Raw genomic sequence first — 17,240 nt, 5'->3', positions numbered from 1 at the left:
AGGCCATCTGATATCACCACATCAAGAATGTTTTTCAAATATGCAAAATATATTTTTTTCCCATTCCATATTAAAATCTTTTTGAGAGCAGTCCTTTGGGTCCATAGAATCAGGAGCAGAGATTTTTTACTGCAGTTGGCTCTTGCCACTGAAAATGGCAAGCTGAGATTTTCTAGCATGGCTCTCACAGGCCACAGTCTTGACTTGTGCTGCCGTTGAAAGCAGCAGTGTCTGCACTGTTCTTTCTGAAGTCTGTAACTTCACCTAATTTTCCTTCTATCTTTTAGCCATTTATTAATGATAGTTTATGCAATAAAAACTATTATTCTTTCTGGAATGCAAAAATAGAAGGTTAGAAGAGTCCAAAATTCTAACACTGTATGTGAGCTTGCTATGAGCATGAAGCTTGGATTTCACATGTATTTTTCCAAAAATACATTAAAAAAATTATTTTTGTTTTACCTTTGCTAAGCTTTAGTCACAAAAGGCAAAACAAATCTATTGTGATCTATATGAAATATTTAGTTGCCTTATTTGTCATCAGTTTTTTGAATGCATCTTCATCTTTTTTTTCTAACGCATGGTACCAGTCTAGTACTCTATTCTGCTTTTTGTATTCAATTTCTGACTTCAGTTCAAATTTGTATATAGCAAAAAGGTGTAGTTGGTGTAAATGGATCAAAATAGCAAAAGTCTGAATTATGTTGATGAGAACTGATCTAAACTTTTAAAGATAGATTTTCAAATTTAGCTGTAATTTTAAGATGATCAAGACCAAAATTCAGACAATACTTGTACGGCAACAAATAGAATCAGGTTGAAAATAAGGAGAACAAACTTAAAAAAAGCTTTTAAAAACCACAATGCTTCTAGACCACTGCCTCTCATGAATTTTTCTTTGAAATAATGTCCAGGAAACACCACTACGTACAATTTGGGCAAGGGATTTGGCATGTAGCTTTGTTTGTTTGTTGATTTGTGTTTAACTTCTGTAATTTAGAAAGCAAACCAAGAATTAGTATCTCCAAATACGAATAAGAAAACATGGACTTCTGGCTGGCCAGGCTACATGTGAGGCTAGGTGACCATTGTCTCTTCGCAAATGTGTGCACATTTGGAATAGGCTCATTCTTGGAAAGTTATAAGAATCTATTAATAGTTTGTCTGACACCTACAAGGATGTCAGTTATGTTTAGAAATGAGAATATTACACTTGAAAGTAGTGATCCAAATTACAGACTCCTTTAAAAATAAAATACCTATAAAGAAGAATCAGATGGTATTCATCTTTTCTATCACCACTATCTATTTTCTGCAGTTTGATCTTGCTTCACACAGAAAGGACTCTGTGCTTTTTGAGGAAGAAATCCAAAAAACTGAAATGACAACAAAACCTATTGTCCTAGGCTTTGCAAGCAACTGTCATTGCAACTTAGATGCTTTACAATTATTTGTTCTGCTCGTTGCACTTGAAATGCATCCATGGCTTGAGTCACTTCCCAACCATGAGAGCCCTGAGCATTTAGACTAGTGTATTTTTGTTCTGCAGAGAGTACTTTAAGTTTTGGCTCCAGTGTTCAAGATAAGAATAACAGTAAGTTACAGTAAATGACACATACATATTTTGGTTTTATTTTATAATTGCTGCTGACTATATTAATTTTATTAATATTATTAATATATTAACAATAAAGCAAAGGCTATATTGCCTTAGCTGCTTTGGTTTTATTTTATAATTGCTGCTGACTATATTAACAATATTTCTATAAATATTATTATATTAATATTTATAGAAATAAATACATTAATATTAATATATTCATATTAATAATAAAGCAAAGACTATATTGCCTTAGCTGCTTATTAGATTGTCTGATTGTGACTAATTCTGTTTATTCCTTTTCTGAAGAATGGCACTAGGTAGGAAGAAAAAGAGCAAACCATTTTGCAAGAGAGTTGCTGATACTTGGTCAAACATTCTCATATCCTTTCCAGATTCTTATGAAGTTGAGTGTTGCTATGTTTTCTGCTGTTTCTAAGATATTCAGATACTACTTTTGAAAACCTATTTCAATGATTAGAGTTTAAAAGAACTTTCTGGCATAAATCATGTCTTCAAAGGGGCCTTTTGTCTTTAAGTTCTGAAGAGATTAGGGAAAAAGTTAATTAGTTTCCTTCCAAGACATTTTTGGAGGAGAAGTTGAGCCATATGTTCTCTGCCCTCTTTTTCATAATATAAAAGCCTTTACTGGGGCCAGAAATTGTTTCTTCTGAGTGCTCAAACAATCCAAGAGAAAGGACACATTTTTCTTTATTGCTTCCTGGTAAGTGGAAAAAGCTCAAAATTCTCATCTTCCTGCATTCCCATATTGTTATCAAATGAGGAACATGAGATGTGAGATTCCTCACTCACATCTCTTCCTTCAGATTGCTCTTACCTCTGTACATATAGAGGAATTTAGAGCATCCAGTGGAGTCAAAGGAGGAAAGAAGGATAAAAGTTTCAGCTCTGAGCCTCATTCATTGACCTGCCAGATATTAATTACCTAAGTATCATGTCCTGTTACTGAATCGTTTCCACTAATTATTGGCTATCCTAAAAACTGTAGTCAGAGTGACATCAGATACATGTTAATAGTGTATTTTCTGGGGTTTGGCTGAAACTAAGCTGTGAAGTGTAGTGGCTGCAGGCATTTCGTGAAAAGAATAGATAGTATTTAATGAAGGATAAAAAATTGGCAACACTGTCCAGGGAACAAAGCGAAAATGATGAGCATCAAATAGATTTTATCTTTTGTTAGGATGCTGTTATGATCAAATTCACAGTTTGTATTTTAATCTTTCTAACATGCTATGGGTAATGTTGGTCACCATTTAAAACACCTACAGGGAGCACTAAGATGGGATGAAGTGATGGCCGGTTGGCAGTTACTTAGCAACAAATGCCCTGCTGTGGAGACAAACAAGTTCTTAATAGAATGAATCAAATGAAGACCAAACTCACAATGACTGTGTCTACAGAAAGGCTAGCATATAAATGCCTAATCATACTGTACCACCTAAATGCATCATACTGCAAATAAAATGGCTGGTTTGTTTAAGCAGTTGCTGTTACAGATATCAATTCTCAGTCTTTTGATTCTTCAAAATATGCTTTAAGCAAACACATGTTTTACTCCACAGTGGGAAGTTAGCTAAGAACAGATGCATAGGCAGTAACTGTAGCTCAGCTGCTGAGTAGCTATTCATTAAGTTAGTGAAAAATTAGCTTTCAATTTTGCATCTCAATCCTCAGGCAGAGATCCCAGCACTGTGTCTAAGTTCATGAAAACTTACATATTGATTTCTTAGAATGATAACATAAAGCAGATCTTAAACTTTGAAACTTAAGTAGGTTTAATAGAAATAAACAAATGAAACCTTAATGAAAATAGAAACTGAAAAGGATTTAGCTGAAAAAAAAAATTATAATCTTTGCAACCTATGTCATCAGAAATGACAAGGATCGCAGAAAGAATAAAAAGATTGGACATATCCATACGCAAATAACTAACCAGAAGTCCTGAAGAAGTCATCAATATGGTGGAATCCCTGGGCGTTTTTTCTCCTAACTTCCAAAGTACTGACACGAAAACAGAAAAAGCTGAAGCACTTTTATCTGTCAAGGCTCCAATCAGATTTCTGCATAAAGCTCCAGAGCCACTGTGGAAGCAGTGCTGACATCATTATTGAACTATTAAACAATTTTATCTGTTTCAGGTACTCCCAGTCAAAATTACTGTGAGAATATGTCTCATTTCCATCCTTAGATCTGCTCATCTAAGTAAAAGTGAAGAACTAGTTCTTTTTCCTTCCTTTTTTTTGAATTTTGTTTTGTTTTATTGTTAAGGAAAGTGACTGCATCAAAATGCTAAGCAAGATTACAAGTCTAACTTTTGCAAGGAGGGGTTAGGAAAGACAGTATTAAATCTTTATCTGGAGGAAAGAATGAAATAGAAAGGATGGTGTCTTCCTGAATTCTAAAAAGCCTGCATAGTGCACCGATTATTTTCATGTGTCACAAAATTATTATCGTCTGGTGATCCGGAATGACATGAGTACTGGGAAAGGAAAATGGAGTAGCTATGCTGTTCTGAAACTAAATACCAATACTGCTGTAATTCCCTTGAGAAGACTTCCTTCAATGTTGCGGAGTTTCCTCTGTGAGTAACAGTCATAGACAGTTTACAGGTAGATTTATCTACTTTAAGAAGAAAATATTTGCTCCCTGGACTCCATTGACCATATATTGGCAAGATCTTCCTTGCTTATAGAGTGGGTGAGTAGCTAATGTGTATATCTCTACAGACTAAATGACTCTGCTTAACTTCATAGAGCACGCTTCACACTTAACTTGAGAGAAATGCTTGTGGGCCTCTATTGTCTCTCTATTAAATCTGAAAAATTTAGGTTGTAATCTGTCTGCAATTTTTTTTCCTGTTGTGTTTGTCCATCCCGCCATTCCCTATTTCCCTTGTTCGCACTATATTAATTGTACTGATATCCTTGGAGTAGCTACTTAGAGGATCAGAGGTGAATTAGTGCCAACTTCATAGCGTTCCACTCATTTGGCAATTTATTCTTCCTTTTTCTCCTTTAGGGTTTAGCACATCATTAAAAAGAAGTGCCAGTAAATTGGTGTTTAAAATACTATTGCACAATGAAGCAATGCAGCTTGAGCATAGAATACCAGTAATACTTCACGTTGTCCTTGTGTCTGTTAGTTTGTTTCAAAGAATTCTCAAGGTATTATAGTATTCAATTCTTGTACTAAAGGAACTTCTTAATATCCTTATTCAACCACAGTATTTTAATAAATTCAGGTGTCTTTTTTCATTTATTCATTTATATTTTTAGTCCAATTAAATTGCAATTCTTAATGAATTTTTCCAAAATCTTATTGAATCATCCTTTTTGAGAAGCAGGAGCATTGGGCTTCTCCAATTGAGTTCAGACATCTCAGTCATAGATAACACTGTTTCCGTGTCTTCCACGTTGTTAGTGTTGAGGGTATTCTATGTCAAAGTGTATTGTAAAGTAATTTTCTGTCTTAGTGTGATAGTAAGCTAGGCAAGTGTTTCCATATTTCATTGTTTTTTAAAAATCTGTTTTTTTATTATTCCATTATTGTCCCAAAGCAGTCAGAAATCTTACAGCAATTATCGCAATTATTATTTAATTGTCTTTGGGAATGGCTTCAGAACATCTTTATTGTTATCATTATTGAGTGAAACTTACGTGCTTCTCTGTAAACATTTAAAAGAACGAATGCAGACTTAGAGGGAGGAAAAAAAGTTTCAAAAAATTAGAAGTAGTCCCTGAATATTTAAAATCAGTACATATTCATATTTCATCTGAAATGAGAAAGAAGTAGAAAAGTAAGGATTTTAACTTGTCATTTCTTTGCTTATAAGTATATGTAAGAAGCTGCCAGGAGTTGTATTTAAATCAATGTTGAAAGGGGCAAAGTTTCAAAATATCACAAGCATTGAAGCTGTTGGTACAGTTAGTATTCTGTTTTTCATGGTTCTTCATGCATTCAGTTAATGCAGATACAGCAGATTCTTCGAAACAACTGGAACTGGTACAGACATTCCTAGTAATCCAAAGACACTGATAAACACTTCAGGGTTTTCAATTACTTGTTAAGAGTTACTGAATATAGAATGAAGCATAATTTGAGTCTTCAAGAAAATGCTGGAGAAAAAAAAAGATACGATTAATGAAAAATCAAACGTAATAGAGGTTGGAGGCCGTTTACAGGTGACTGAGATGACAAAGATGGAAAAGCAAGTGAGGTATCACTCCAGAGAATATGTCTTCCTTCCAGTTAGAGTGGTAGACACTGTATTTCTTATTTGCACAGCAGAAGGCACAAATGGTATTGAATTTTCACCGCTGTCTTTCAATAAGTTACTGGTAGTGTGGATGAATGTAGGTATTGTCTAGACAGTGAGGAATTTTTATTTTTACCTATGTCTTTGTCCTTATAATTGCTAACAACAAAGTATTATGGAATCATAGAAAATCGCTGATTGAAAGATGCCTCTGGGAAGCCATCTAGTCCAACGCCCTGCTCAAAGCAGGGCCAACTTAGATCAGGTTGCTTAGGTCCTTATCCATTTGAATTTAAAGTATTTCCAAGCACTGTAGTTCCCCAGATTCTCGTTCTAGCCGTTTTTGAAGATGAGTGTGATGCTTGCCTTTTTCCAGTCATAGAAAACTTTGCCGATTGCCTCTTTCGAATATGATTGACAGGAAACTTGGTATGACCCCAGTTAGCTCCCTCAGTACCTTTGCTCGCATCCCAACTAGTCCCATGGACCTGTGTGTGTCCAGTTGACTTAAGTACCTCCTACATGTCTTCCTCTACTGTAATTAATGCTTCACTCCCACAGACTCTCCTAGTAGACTCGTGGACTGGGAAATCTGAGAGCCAAATTTGCCAACAAAATCCAATACACAAATAGGCATTGAATATCTTGGCCTTTCATATGTCCTTTGTTGGTGCTTTTCCTGTCCCATTAAGCAGTGCATGTGCGCTTTCCTTACTTAGTGTACTTATGGAAGCTTTTTTCCTTGCCCTTAATGTCCTTTGATTATTTCCAGCTGAGCTTTTGCTTTTGTAATTTCATTGCTCCACAATTGAGCAATGTCTCTGTTTGCCCAAGTGACTTGCCCTTGTTTCTACCTTCTGGGAGACAGGGCTTAATGATACTTTCAGGTGTCACTTGCTACACACCCTTTTCCCTCAAGTCTGACTTCTAATTTATGTAGTCTGTGTTTGTCTTTAGAACGTAGTCATAATTAATGTTGCGCCAATGTAGGAACAATGAATGACTATTGTGTATATGAACTAAAAAAGAGCATATGTTGATTATGGCACTGTGACCATTTTATCAGAAATGTCAAATGCTTTGCACAATCTGAGTGACACTGTAGATCATAATCAGTGCTCATGTTTTTTCTGTGGGGTCACCCAAATCTCAATTGGGTTATAATTGAGAACCTATAATTCTATAATTCTGAAATTATAGAACCTATAATTCTGAAATTTAAAATGTGAGTATGGTTTTATATCGTATCACTCATGATTTGTGTGTCGGGATAATTATCCACACAATAATATGCAATATATGGCCAGAAGTTAAAAAACCCAAACTGTTCTCAAATATAAAAAAAATAGAAGCTTTCCCTTTTAAATCTCCTGAAAATGTCAGTTTCTAAAGAGATTAAGCTTTTATTTTTAAAATAAATATTTCTTGCCACTAGTTTGTAAAAATAGCTCTCCCAACTGTAGCCCAAAATGTTGTTCTCTTCCTGATCTCCTGGACATATTGGTAGGAATTATGCTGTTTCTTATTTAAAAAAAAAAAAAAAAGCGTATGGTATAGGGTATAAGGAAGGGAAAGAGAAAATTACAATATCTTTAGCTTTTTGTAGCTAATGAGATGTAAATAATGAAATAGAAGAATCATGTAAGTACATTGTTAAGGCTCCAGTAGTAAAAAAGTCTCTGTCTAATATTGTATTTCTGCTGTAGGACACTGCTGCGTGTCAAAGAGGAAATTCTGACCTTAGTTCTTTTTTCCAGCTCGTTGAAGTCCATATGTTTTTGCTGCAATAAGATTTGTTTAAACCCTTTTGCTTAGTTTTTGGTGCCAGGTTACTTCTCAGGTCTCTGCAGCTTCTTCCCTTGGTTCTTTTGAGTGGAACACATCTACAGTTTATTGCCAGTGGATCTGGGAGAATATAATTAAGATGCGACTTGCACATACTTCGCCTGCTCTCAGGTTTGGTAGTTAAGGGGGAAGGAGCTGCTGTATTCTCATTCTAGCTAATTCAATTTTTCAGCCCGAGAAAAATGCACTAAAAAAATGATGTGCACAGGTACTACTAGTGCTAGATGGTAGCTCTGACCACTGTGTGTATTAGTCTTGTGAAAATCCCTGCAGTCTCAGCAAACTTTACTGGAGTTGTGAATCCCAAGAAGAGGGTAGTGACAGTACCGGTAGCACAGGAGGCTCTGAAAATGAAACTAACTGGAGACAGAACTAGCTGGTCTAACAGCTCACAGGTGCCTAGAAGTGGGAGTCCTTTACACCAATATGTCTTTTATCCATGGCAAGCTCCTTCTGGTTGGTTAAAGAAAATAAGTCAGGGGAAAAAAAAAAAAAAGAAAAAAAGGATATCCTTCAGATGAATGAGTTGAGTTGGGTTCTGAATTCTAGGACTGGCACAGGAGAGAAAGGAGAACCATGTGGCTTGAAGCAGGAGAAAAGGAAGAGGGAGGAAACTGTCCTCACATTCTGCTTTTGTGCTTCAGCTGTCTCGTTTACTTCAGTAGGATTCCTCATATAAATGCATTTAAATATTTTGTTGGTTTATACCTAATAATGCCATCTAGCACTTCTATAGGCTCGCTTATCTTAGTGAAAAAAAATGATTGTAGTTACTAAAATTTTTATTACAGCCCATTAAAAAAAAGAATATTTTATGAGATAAAAATCTTCTTACTACCCTTGCCTAATATACTGTTCATTTTTAATCATGCCTCTGTTTGTTTTCCAGGACGACTGCGTCTTCCCATGTAGATGGTTCCAATGAGAGGTGGAGATTTCCTATTTGGCCAGAATGGAATGAAGCAGATATCAATGCAGAAAAATGGGATACTGGAAAAGTTGGAAAAGAGAAAGAAAAATCTGAAAAAAGTCTCATTTCAGTAAGTTGTATGACAGGTATATTATTTCAACTTTATTTTTTGTACCTGTATTTAATAGTATTTGTTACAACTTCAGAGTAACTTGTTATTGATAAATATATTAATTTTCAATGAGTTTAATTAGTTCCTTACTAAACTAAAGTAATAAACTGAAAGTATTGTACATTTTTTGTTTTTTGCTTTTTAAACAAACTTTTAATGTGTGTGCATTAATGTGTGACATTAACAGTTAAAATACCCACAACCCCAACATCTATTTCATAACATAGTTAAAACTGGGGATGTGAGAACAAGCTGAACTGTTGTATTATGTCAGAGCAATCCCTTCTCTGGGCACTGCAGTTTCTGTGGCCTCAAAGGTTGTATGCACCCATTTTATTATGCAAAAAAAATGTTTTCTTTATTTTTGCACACCTCAGTTTCTGGATATGTGAAACACTGTCTGCAGTTCTAATGTGCGGAGAATGGTTTGAGGGAATACCATTATTTTGCAGAAAGTAAGCACCTACCAGATGCTGAAAAATTCCTCAGTCTTTACAATTTTGGAATGACTTTTAAATCCCATCTGGACTTTTACTCTTTCGAACTGGTTGTCTTTAGGGAATGTATGTGCATTTTGTGCAGAGTAGTAGTAAAATTATTTCTTAAAGAGTTCCTTAAACTTTACATTTTAAAGTGATATTTAAAATCCATTTAATACTGTGCTATATCATCTATTTTATATGCAAATTCTACTTTGTTCATATGTTTGTTCTGTATATATTCTTGCATGTTATGTGTATGTCAGCACATGTGTTTGTAGATTTTTTTTTTTTTGCTATCCCAAGCATAAATATACTGTAGCCCTCTGGGGCCAAAGTACTCTTTTGAAAGAAGTTATAGGTTCTATACTGAATGCTGCCATTAACTTGACAGGTAAATAGTTTTCCTTTGTGTCTTTCTTCTGTTCCATTACCACACTTGATGTCTTTGGGCTGTACTCTAGACATTTATTTCGCAGTAATCTGTTAGGTCTGCCAGACATTATTATAATAGTAAAATTTAAAAATCATTGTAACTGAAAATCTTTCTTCTTTTTTTAGCATGAGAAGCATTCTGAGGTGTTTACTGGACCATTCAGTTCTTCAGCCACAAGCTATATGATACATTGCTCTTTTTGCTCGTTTAAAGGAGTTGTCGGTCACAGCAAATAAATTTAGAGATCTAAAGGATTTTCTAATGTGGCCTCCTTTGAGCAAAGCAGCTACCTAGAATTCAATATCCTATAGGGTATTTCAGGTAGAAACAGAATTAGTGATGGCATCTAGTACCGTCTGAATACACTTAGAAAAGGAACATAAACAATCCTATTTTCTTGCGTGGGAAAAGGAACCAATTGGAAGTGATCTCTTTCCTTGTAACACTAAAGCTCTTTTATCAAGCACCCCTACGTAATATCCTCTCTTAGAGCAGTTCAATGTGCTGCTGAGATTGCGCATTTGGCCTTTTCTGTTTCTCTTGTGCCTGTTTCTTCCTGTAGAACTTGTGGTTGAGACTCCTGTCCTCAGAGAATGAACCTGGCAGTTGTGTCTTATAGCCACCTTAAATAAAAGATAAGTTAAACCTATTTTTGTCAGCCAAGTTTAGCTCAACTTACAATATCCTTCTTCAAAGTATTTTTGCACTTGTAAGCTAAAGAGAGGGTGTATCTCTGTTTTTTTTCTAGTGTTTCTTTTCGTAGTGCTATGTCATTCTCACCTGCCTCGTTTTCATGGTTTATCTAGTGCTAAAGTGCTAAACTTTCCTGTCACACCATGTAGTCAGGGTTGGATGTCTCTGAAAGCAGAGTATAAACTCTGTTATTACAGTTCTGTATGGTCCAGCCTACAAGGCTTCCTTTAAGCTTCCTTTAAGCTTTCAGAGGACTAAGTATTCCTAAATGGTTCTTTTTTTCCCAAAAAACTTATTGCACTTCCTTCAGGTACTTTAAATAGTTTGTTACGGATTGGTATGTTGAAAGAACTTGCACAGTGAAACAAGCAAGAAAAACGTGTGGAGAAAATACTATTTTGGAGTTGTCTGTGTTTGCTTTTTATGCTTTTGTAATACATTTTCTTTTACCTTCCTTTAATCGGTAAGTACTCAAAGCATTGTAGTTTTTCCTTCCCAGAAACTCTTTCTCTTGGTTAGCCTGTAGAAGATAAATAGTGTACATCATGGCCTGTGAAATACACAGAAATGTATAATATGCCTAAAAACCATTTATGCCTAAATTCCAGGCATAAATAAAATAGTAGTAGACCATTAGTTTCTCTGTCAGCATGAGCAGTATCAGAGGCATCTCCTTATCCTATATTGTGCTATTAAGTAAGAAGATATCCTATATCTTTACACCCTCTGTTCACATGGAGAGTAAGTATTACTTTGGAAATGGAAGTTTGAAAATTATGTGAGACTCATTCCTTCTATGAGAATCTCTGATTCATGATGCTGTGTAATTATAGCTCCCCTTGATTTCTATAGCAGTTTTAAATGTGTGGAACCTGCTTTGTTTGTGTCTAAATAACACTTTAGATATTTACTTTCAGTCTTCAATTTAAAAAGCTTTAGAAATAAATGAGTTAGAAAAAGTACTTAGAAGCAACTTGGTAGAAGAGTGCCTGAATTAAAAGCTTGAACAGTTTTTTGGAAGGTTTTCCTGAATGGTGAAAACGAAAGGAGACATGTCACATAGACCTATTTAGGCAGTGCAGACCACATAACCTTCTCTGAACAACACAAGCGGCTTTTGTGCCGAATCTTCAGTTTGGGCTTTGCACTCTTTTAGTTCAGTTATAGATATTCTTAATTCCTCTATGCAGTTTTTCCCCTTAAGTGAATTATTGTGTAAACAATAAATTATATTAAATCTTTTGAAAGATACAATACTATAATTAATCAAAAATGTTCCATTTTTGTTCATGTGTATTTTATGTAGCATGTCTTTGAGGATCCTGAAGGGAAGATAGAGTTGCCAGCATCCTTAAAAGTGCATTCATGGAAACGTCCACATGAATTTTTAACAAATAAGGTAAGAAACAAGCAAGGCCATAATGAAAAAATGCACTTGCCTAGCTACGTCACAAGTAGAGGAAAATTAGTAGAGGTAATTAGTTTAACAGATAAAACCCACTTGACCACATGTAGCCATCCTGTCTGGGAAACCATTATACACCAAGGAGTCAGTGATCTTTGTAGCAGTTAACCTGTGCTGCACACACAGCTTGTCCTTCAGGCCTGCATGGTGCCAGGAGAGACCCCTGGCCATTGGATAAACTCAGCCAGCATATTGTAATGGAGGTGCCTGCAGGCAGCTCCCTCTTGTTACTAGCTATTACACCAACTGCATCTCCTTGCCTTCATCTAAGTGTAGCAGGAAGTTCTTACAGAATCATATAATGGTTTGGGTTGGAAGTGACCTTCAAGGTCATTTAATTCCAACTCTGCTGCCATGGGCAGGGACACCTTCCACTAGATCTTGTTGCACAAAGCCTCATGCAAGCTGGTCTTGAAGACTGTCAGGGATGGGGCATCTACAACTGCTCTGGGCAACCTGTTCCAGTGCTTCACAACCCTCAGAGTGAAGTTCCTTATATCTAATCTAAATCTACCCTCTTTTCAGTTATAAGCCATTGCCCCTTGTCCTATCACTACATGCCCTTGTAGAAAGTCCCTCTCCAGCTTTCTTGTAAGGCCCCTTTAAGTACTGGAAGGCTGCAATAATGTCTTCCTGGAGCGTTCTCTTCTCCAGGCTGAACAGCCCCAACTCTCTCAGCCTGTCTTCATAGGAGACGTGCTCCAGCCCTCAGATCATCTTTGTGGCCCTTCTCTGGACTTGCTCCAACAGCTCCATGTCCTTCTTATGTTGGGGGCCCCAGACCTGAACACAGTGCTGCAGGCATGTGTCACGAGAGCTGAGTACAGGGGGAGAATCACCTTCCTCGGCCTGCTGGCCACGCTTCTTTGGATGCAGCCCAGGATATGGTTGGGTTTCTGTGCTGCAAGTGCATATGGATGGTTCGTGTTGAACTTCTTATCAGCTAACACCTCCAAGTCCTTCTCCTCAGGGCTGCTCTCAATCCATTCTTTGCCCAGTCTGTATTTGTGCTTGGGATTGCCTTGACCCATATGCAGGACCTTGCACTTGGCCTTGCTGAACTTCATAAGGTTTGTATAGGCCCACCTCTCCAGTCTGTCAAGGTCCCTCTGGATGGCATCTCTTCCCTCCAGTGTGTCAAGCACACCACATAGCCTGGTGTCATTGGAAGACTTCATTAGGGTGCACTCAATCCCACTGTCCATGTCGCCAATAAAGGTGTTAGCTCAAGATGTTTAAACATGGCTCAAATCCTATAGCTCAATAATAGCAAAGTGAGTTAACCCGTTCAATGGATGGGGTCTGCACAGAATGCTTTGTGTGGATTAGAAGCCTGTTTGACACTGCATAACTGGGTATTCCCAGTGTCTAAAAAACCATAAGGTTATCTGTATTAATCCCTTTCTTTATAGTTAAGTCTAATAATAGTATTTTAAATGATGCTCTGTGGAGTCTGAGTGCCTTTCTTAATGAGATAACCATGGACCAGCACCTCCTGATTCAAAAAACATCATGGTAGTGTATCCTCCCAAGTCTGCTCTGCTTTTTGTCTCCACGTTCATTTAGAAGACACCTGGACAGAGAAAGGCCTTCCTGTTTTAGTTTGTGTTCTTTTTTTCTCACTTAAAAATCAGTGTCATGGTAAAACAAGTTTTATTTGTTCCAGTTAAGGCTTCCCTTGAGCAAGTACCTGAAGTAAATATCTATCTGGAAACCATGAATTAGCTTTACCAGAAATATAGTACTTTTTCTCACTTTCAACTATTGTATTTTTCTAGAACACATCCACGTCTTTGACAGTACTTGTCTGGAAGGTAACCATAACATGTTAAAGTTATGCAAAGCTCTTATTCAGTTTATTTTTAAAATTAATAGCAAAGGAAATAAACAGCCTACTATTTCAAAAGTTAGTATTCTCCAGTGCTCTTGCTAATCTAAGTTTTAAAGTTTTTTTACTTCAGATGAAATGCTGAAGCTTTAAAACACTTTGACCATCCTTCCAACTTTTTCAGGCTTGTCAGTTTTCCTTTTATCAACCTGTCAGTTCCATTTTTTATTAACTAGACACTAAACAAGTCCAAGTTTAATTTTTAATGAAGGAAGCAGAGGGGGAGGTCATGAGAGTAATTGACAAGACCAAAAGATTGAATGAGAGATGCTGCCAAAATGCATAAACTAGGTAGAGGTATCTGAAAGATGAGAGCAAGAGAGCTGGCAGCTCAGAAAGCCAGGAAAACATGTATCTGTATTAAAAATAGCTTTTAAAAACTGCCTTTAGAGCACTATGAAGAAAGTATTTCTTTTCTTTAAGACATGATTAAAACTTTGATGTTTGTTTTGGTCCAGTGTATTTTCAATCAAGAAGCTATGGTTACTAGAAATCTTGTAAGTTGGAAAAAACTAATGTAAATGTCAAGTGATTAAAAACTATGATGATGATATATGTTGCTTCTTAATCTAATAAAAACTATAAAAGAAAGTGTAAACAAGCCTATTTAGTGTGATAAGTGAAGAATTAAGCAATGACCACTCATAAGTGAGGAAAGGCACAGATATGTTTAGTTCAATAAACTACAATCCTACGTTATTTCTAAACTACTTACAATAAGAAAATGGACTGTATAAACACGTAATAGTCATCAAAACTGTGTAATACAGTCAAAGATTTGATAAAGTTAGTGTTAGTACTGACAATACCACTACCTAACAGACCATGAGGAAAGAAATTCCTTTGAATCTTGGTAGGGGCCAAGGAAATCTGAAAGTATGAGGCAGTGTTGTGATCAGGATTTAATTGCAGGACTGCAAATATTGTGAATAAATTGAGGGAATCCCAATTTACTTATGCAATTATTTCATTTGATACTCTTTAAATCTCGTGGTAAAAATAATGATTTTGTAGAATTCTGAGCAGCTACATTTTAAGACATTTTTCTTAAGAAATACTAAAGCAGCTACAAGATTTGCAAACTGATGGCCTTTAGTTTGCAAATGTCTAATAAATGTTTGCCAAATGTTTAACATTTCTGTGTAACTACTGTTAAACATTAGTGTTTCTATAATTTTTTTTCAGATAATTTGGCTATAGACTTAACTAATGTACTTTCTCCTAGATTCCTGTGGTTGTCAAAAACGAAACCTCATTTGACCTTGTTTCAGCAAATGAGCATATATTTTGTAGTGAGGTAGGTAGAAATACATTAACATCCCTCTTTAAAAATATTTTATTTCATTCTTTTTAACTCTTTAACTTTTTGGCTTTCACTCCAAATTTCTACCATGAAGAAATAAGTTGTGACAAATTTTTTAAGTTAAAAAAGAATTATGGGAATAAAATGGCAAGAAATCACCTAGATTTGTATAAGTAGTGTTTACCTTTTTTAGAATTTGAAAAATTAAATCAGTGATGGTAAGAGATTTTTTTAAAAATATACAGTCTATGAACGATGAAGATTATTATTGGATAATGTTCTCTAAAGATAAGAGCAAATAAAGCTATATTAGAAAGGATTTATATTTTTCATTCAAGCTTTCCTGAAGTCATGTTCTTAGCATGCCTGCATGCATGTGAAAATCTATGTCACCCAGCCAGCTTTTTCTTCTCTCCAGAGTTGAATAAATGTTTACTGAATTTCTATAGATCAGAGGAAAATATAAAGCAGGTAGAACCAAGGCATCTGAGTGCCTCACTGTATATAATATTACTTCATAATGTGTATTTCCTTCAATGCTTCAATGCAAATTCAAATTTCAGAACCAGTGAAACTGTATGGAAGGAAGCCATCAGAAAACAGATGATATAAGTTATTCTGTCCACAGAACCACTAATTGACTTTCGGATGAGTTTCTTGTAGTAAAAGCTTATTGTCATTCTTGTTTATATAAATCACTGTAACAGTCTGGTAATACTTGTGAAAAAGTAGCATACATGAGAAATCTACATGTTAGAAAAACACATGGTCTAAATCATGATTAGTTAAAGCTTCTATTTTAAATTTTAAAAATTATTCAATACTTTCAATGATTCAGGATGGTTTTTTACTGAGTACAAATAACAAGTATTCAAGCCAATACTGATTTTTAACACCTATATCTAGTAATAAGCTATTAAACAATTGACAGTTCACAAGTCCTGTAACATAATTTATTTTGAAATCATATGTCCTCATTTTTCTTTGGTAAATAATGAACAGCATAATTTATATTGTGCCTTTACTTGGTTTCGTGAAGTTTTGTGTTATTGTAGGTTGGTATTATGATGTTTTTAAGAGACAACGTACCAGTGAAATGAAGTTTTGCATGAAACCATAGCTATATTTTTATGTCACTTCTTCATTTAAAACAAGATCTTTTTTATTCTTTGATCATTATAATATGACTTGATTTTAATTTTCTAAAAGGTGTAGGTTGAAAAAGTGTTGTTTTTTTTTTTTTCTATTTTATCTGTTTTCAGCTGATGAGATGGATTGTAAGTGAAATTTATGCAGTCTGGAGGATACATAATGAAAAGGCCTTAACTAATGGAACATCCACACTCTTTTGGAAACCATGGGAACATATTTATGCCCTATGTAAAGCTACCAGGGGACACATGCCACTGTACAATAGCTATGGAAAATACATAGTGAAGCTTTATTGGATGGTGAGTACTTCCCTCCAGCAATATATAAATATTATACAGCAAGCATGGCAAATTTTAATGGTTAGGATAAGTATTTATTATTATTGAAAAGATATGGATTGTAGGAATAGAAGTGTTCATGAATTGCTGATGCATGTTAATAAAAATGCCTCTTGCAGTTCATCTGATTTTTGTACAACTTAGAACTTGATAAAACAGAGTTATTACTTGAAAAGGCAATATTCTTTTTTTCATAAATTATATAGAATTTTTCTGATAGTTAGGATATTTATTTTTTTTCTCCAGGCACTGCAACAAGATACTACATTTGGGCTCATTTGTTTATTATATTGTAGAAAGAGGATCCAATAATGGCACTTGCTAATGTTGCATATGTTCAAACTATCTATTGAAACAACTTCTCAGATACTTCTGACTTCTTTTTTTGTGTCAAACAGCAGTTGTCAATGTCATTCCTTAGCCCAAAGCACAATTTCGTTACATTTGGCAGTAAATAATTGATTCATTCTGTATGATAGAATCAGTGGTTAAAATGTTGATTTAAGAAGTGATTAATTTTGACCATTTGTAGTTTCTTTGAGCTGCATGCGATACTTTACATCCTATTTTTACAGGATCTGATTTTGAAATCATGTGTCCTCTTATAGTCTAATGTAAACTGGTTTTGATTTGGCACATTTACAGATATTTTCTTTCTTTTGTTTCTTTCTTATACCTTTTTA

At 35.2% G+C, this 17,240-nt stretch overlaps 1 protein-coding gene across 1 annotated transcript in view; it reads left to right on the top strand.

The window, feature by feature from the left end:
• The window catches only part of ADGB (androglobin), a 139,787-nt gene that overhangs the window by 19,386 nt on the left and 103,161 nt on the right, over nt 1–17,240 (top strand). The window contains exons 3-6 of the mRNA XM_086625981.1: nt 8,611–8,761; nt 11,718–11,810; nt 14,990–15,061; nt 16,330–16,518. Of these exons, the coding sequence (XP_086482107.1) occupies nt 8,611–8,761; nt 11,718–11,810; nt 14,990–15,061; nt 16,330–16,518 (505 nt within the window). The remainder of the gene's footprint in view (nt 1–8,610; nt 8,762–11,717; nt 11,811–14,989; nt 15,062–16,329; nt 16,519–17,240) is intronic.

Source organism: Tauraco erythrolophus, chromosome 2 (assembly GCF_009769465.1).
Source record: "Tauraco erythrolophus isolate bTauEry1 chromosome 2, bTauEry1.pri, whole genome shotgun sequence".
Classification (NCBI taxonomy): domain Eukaryota; kingdom Metazoa; phylum Chordata; class Aves; order Musophagiformes; family Musophagidae; genus Tauraco; species Tauraco erythrolophus.
This window is presented reverse-complemented; position numbering and strand designations above follow the sequence as displayed.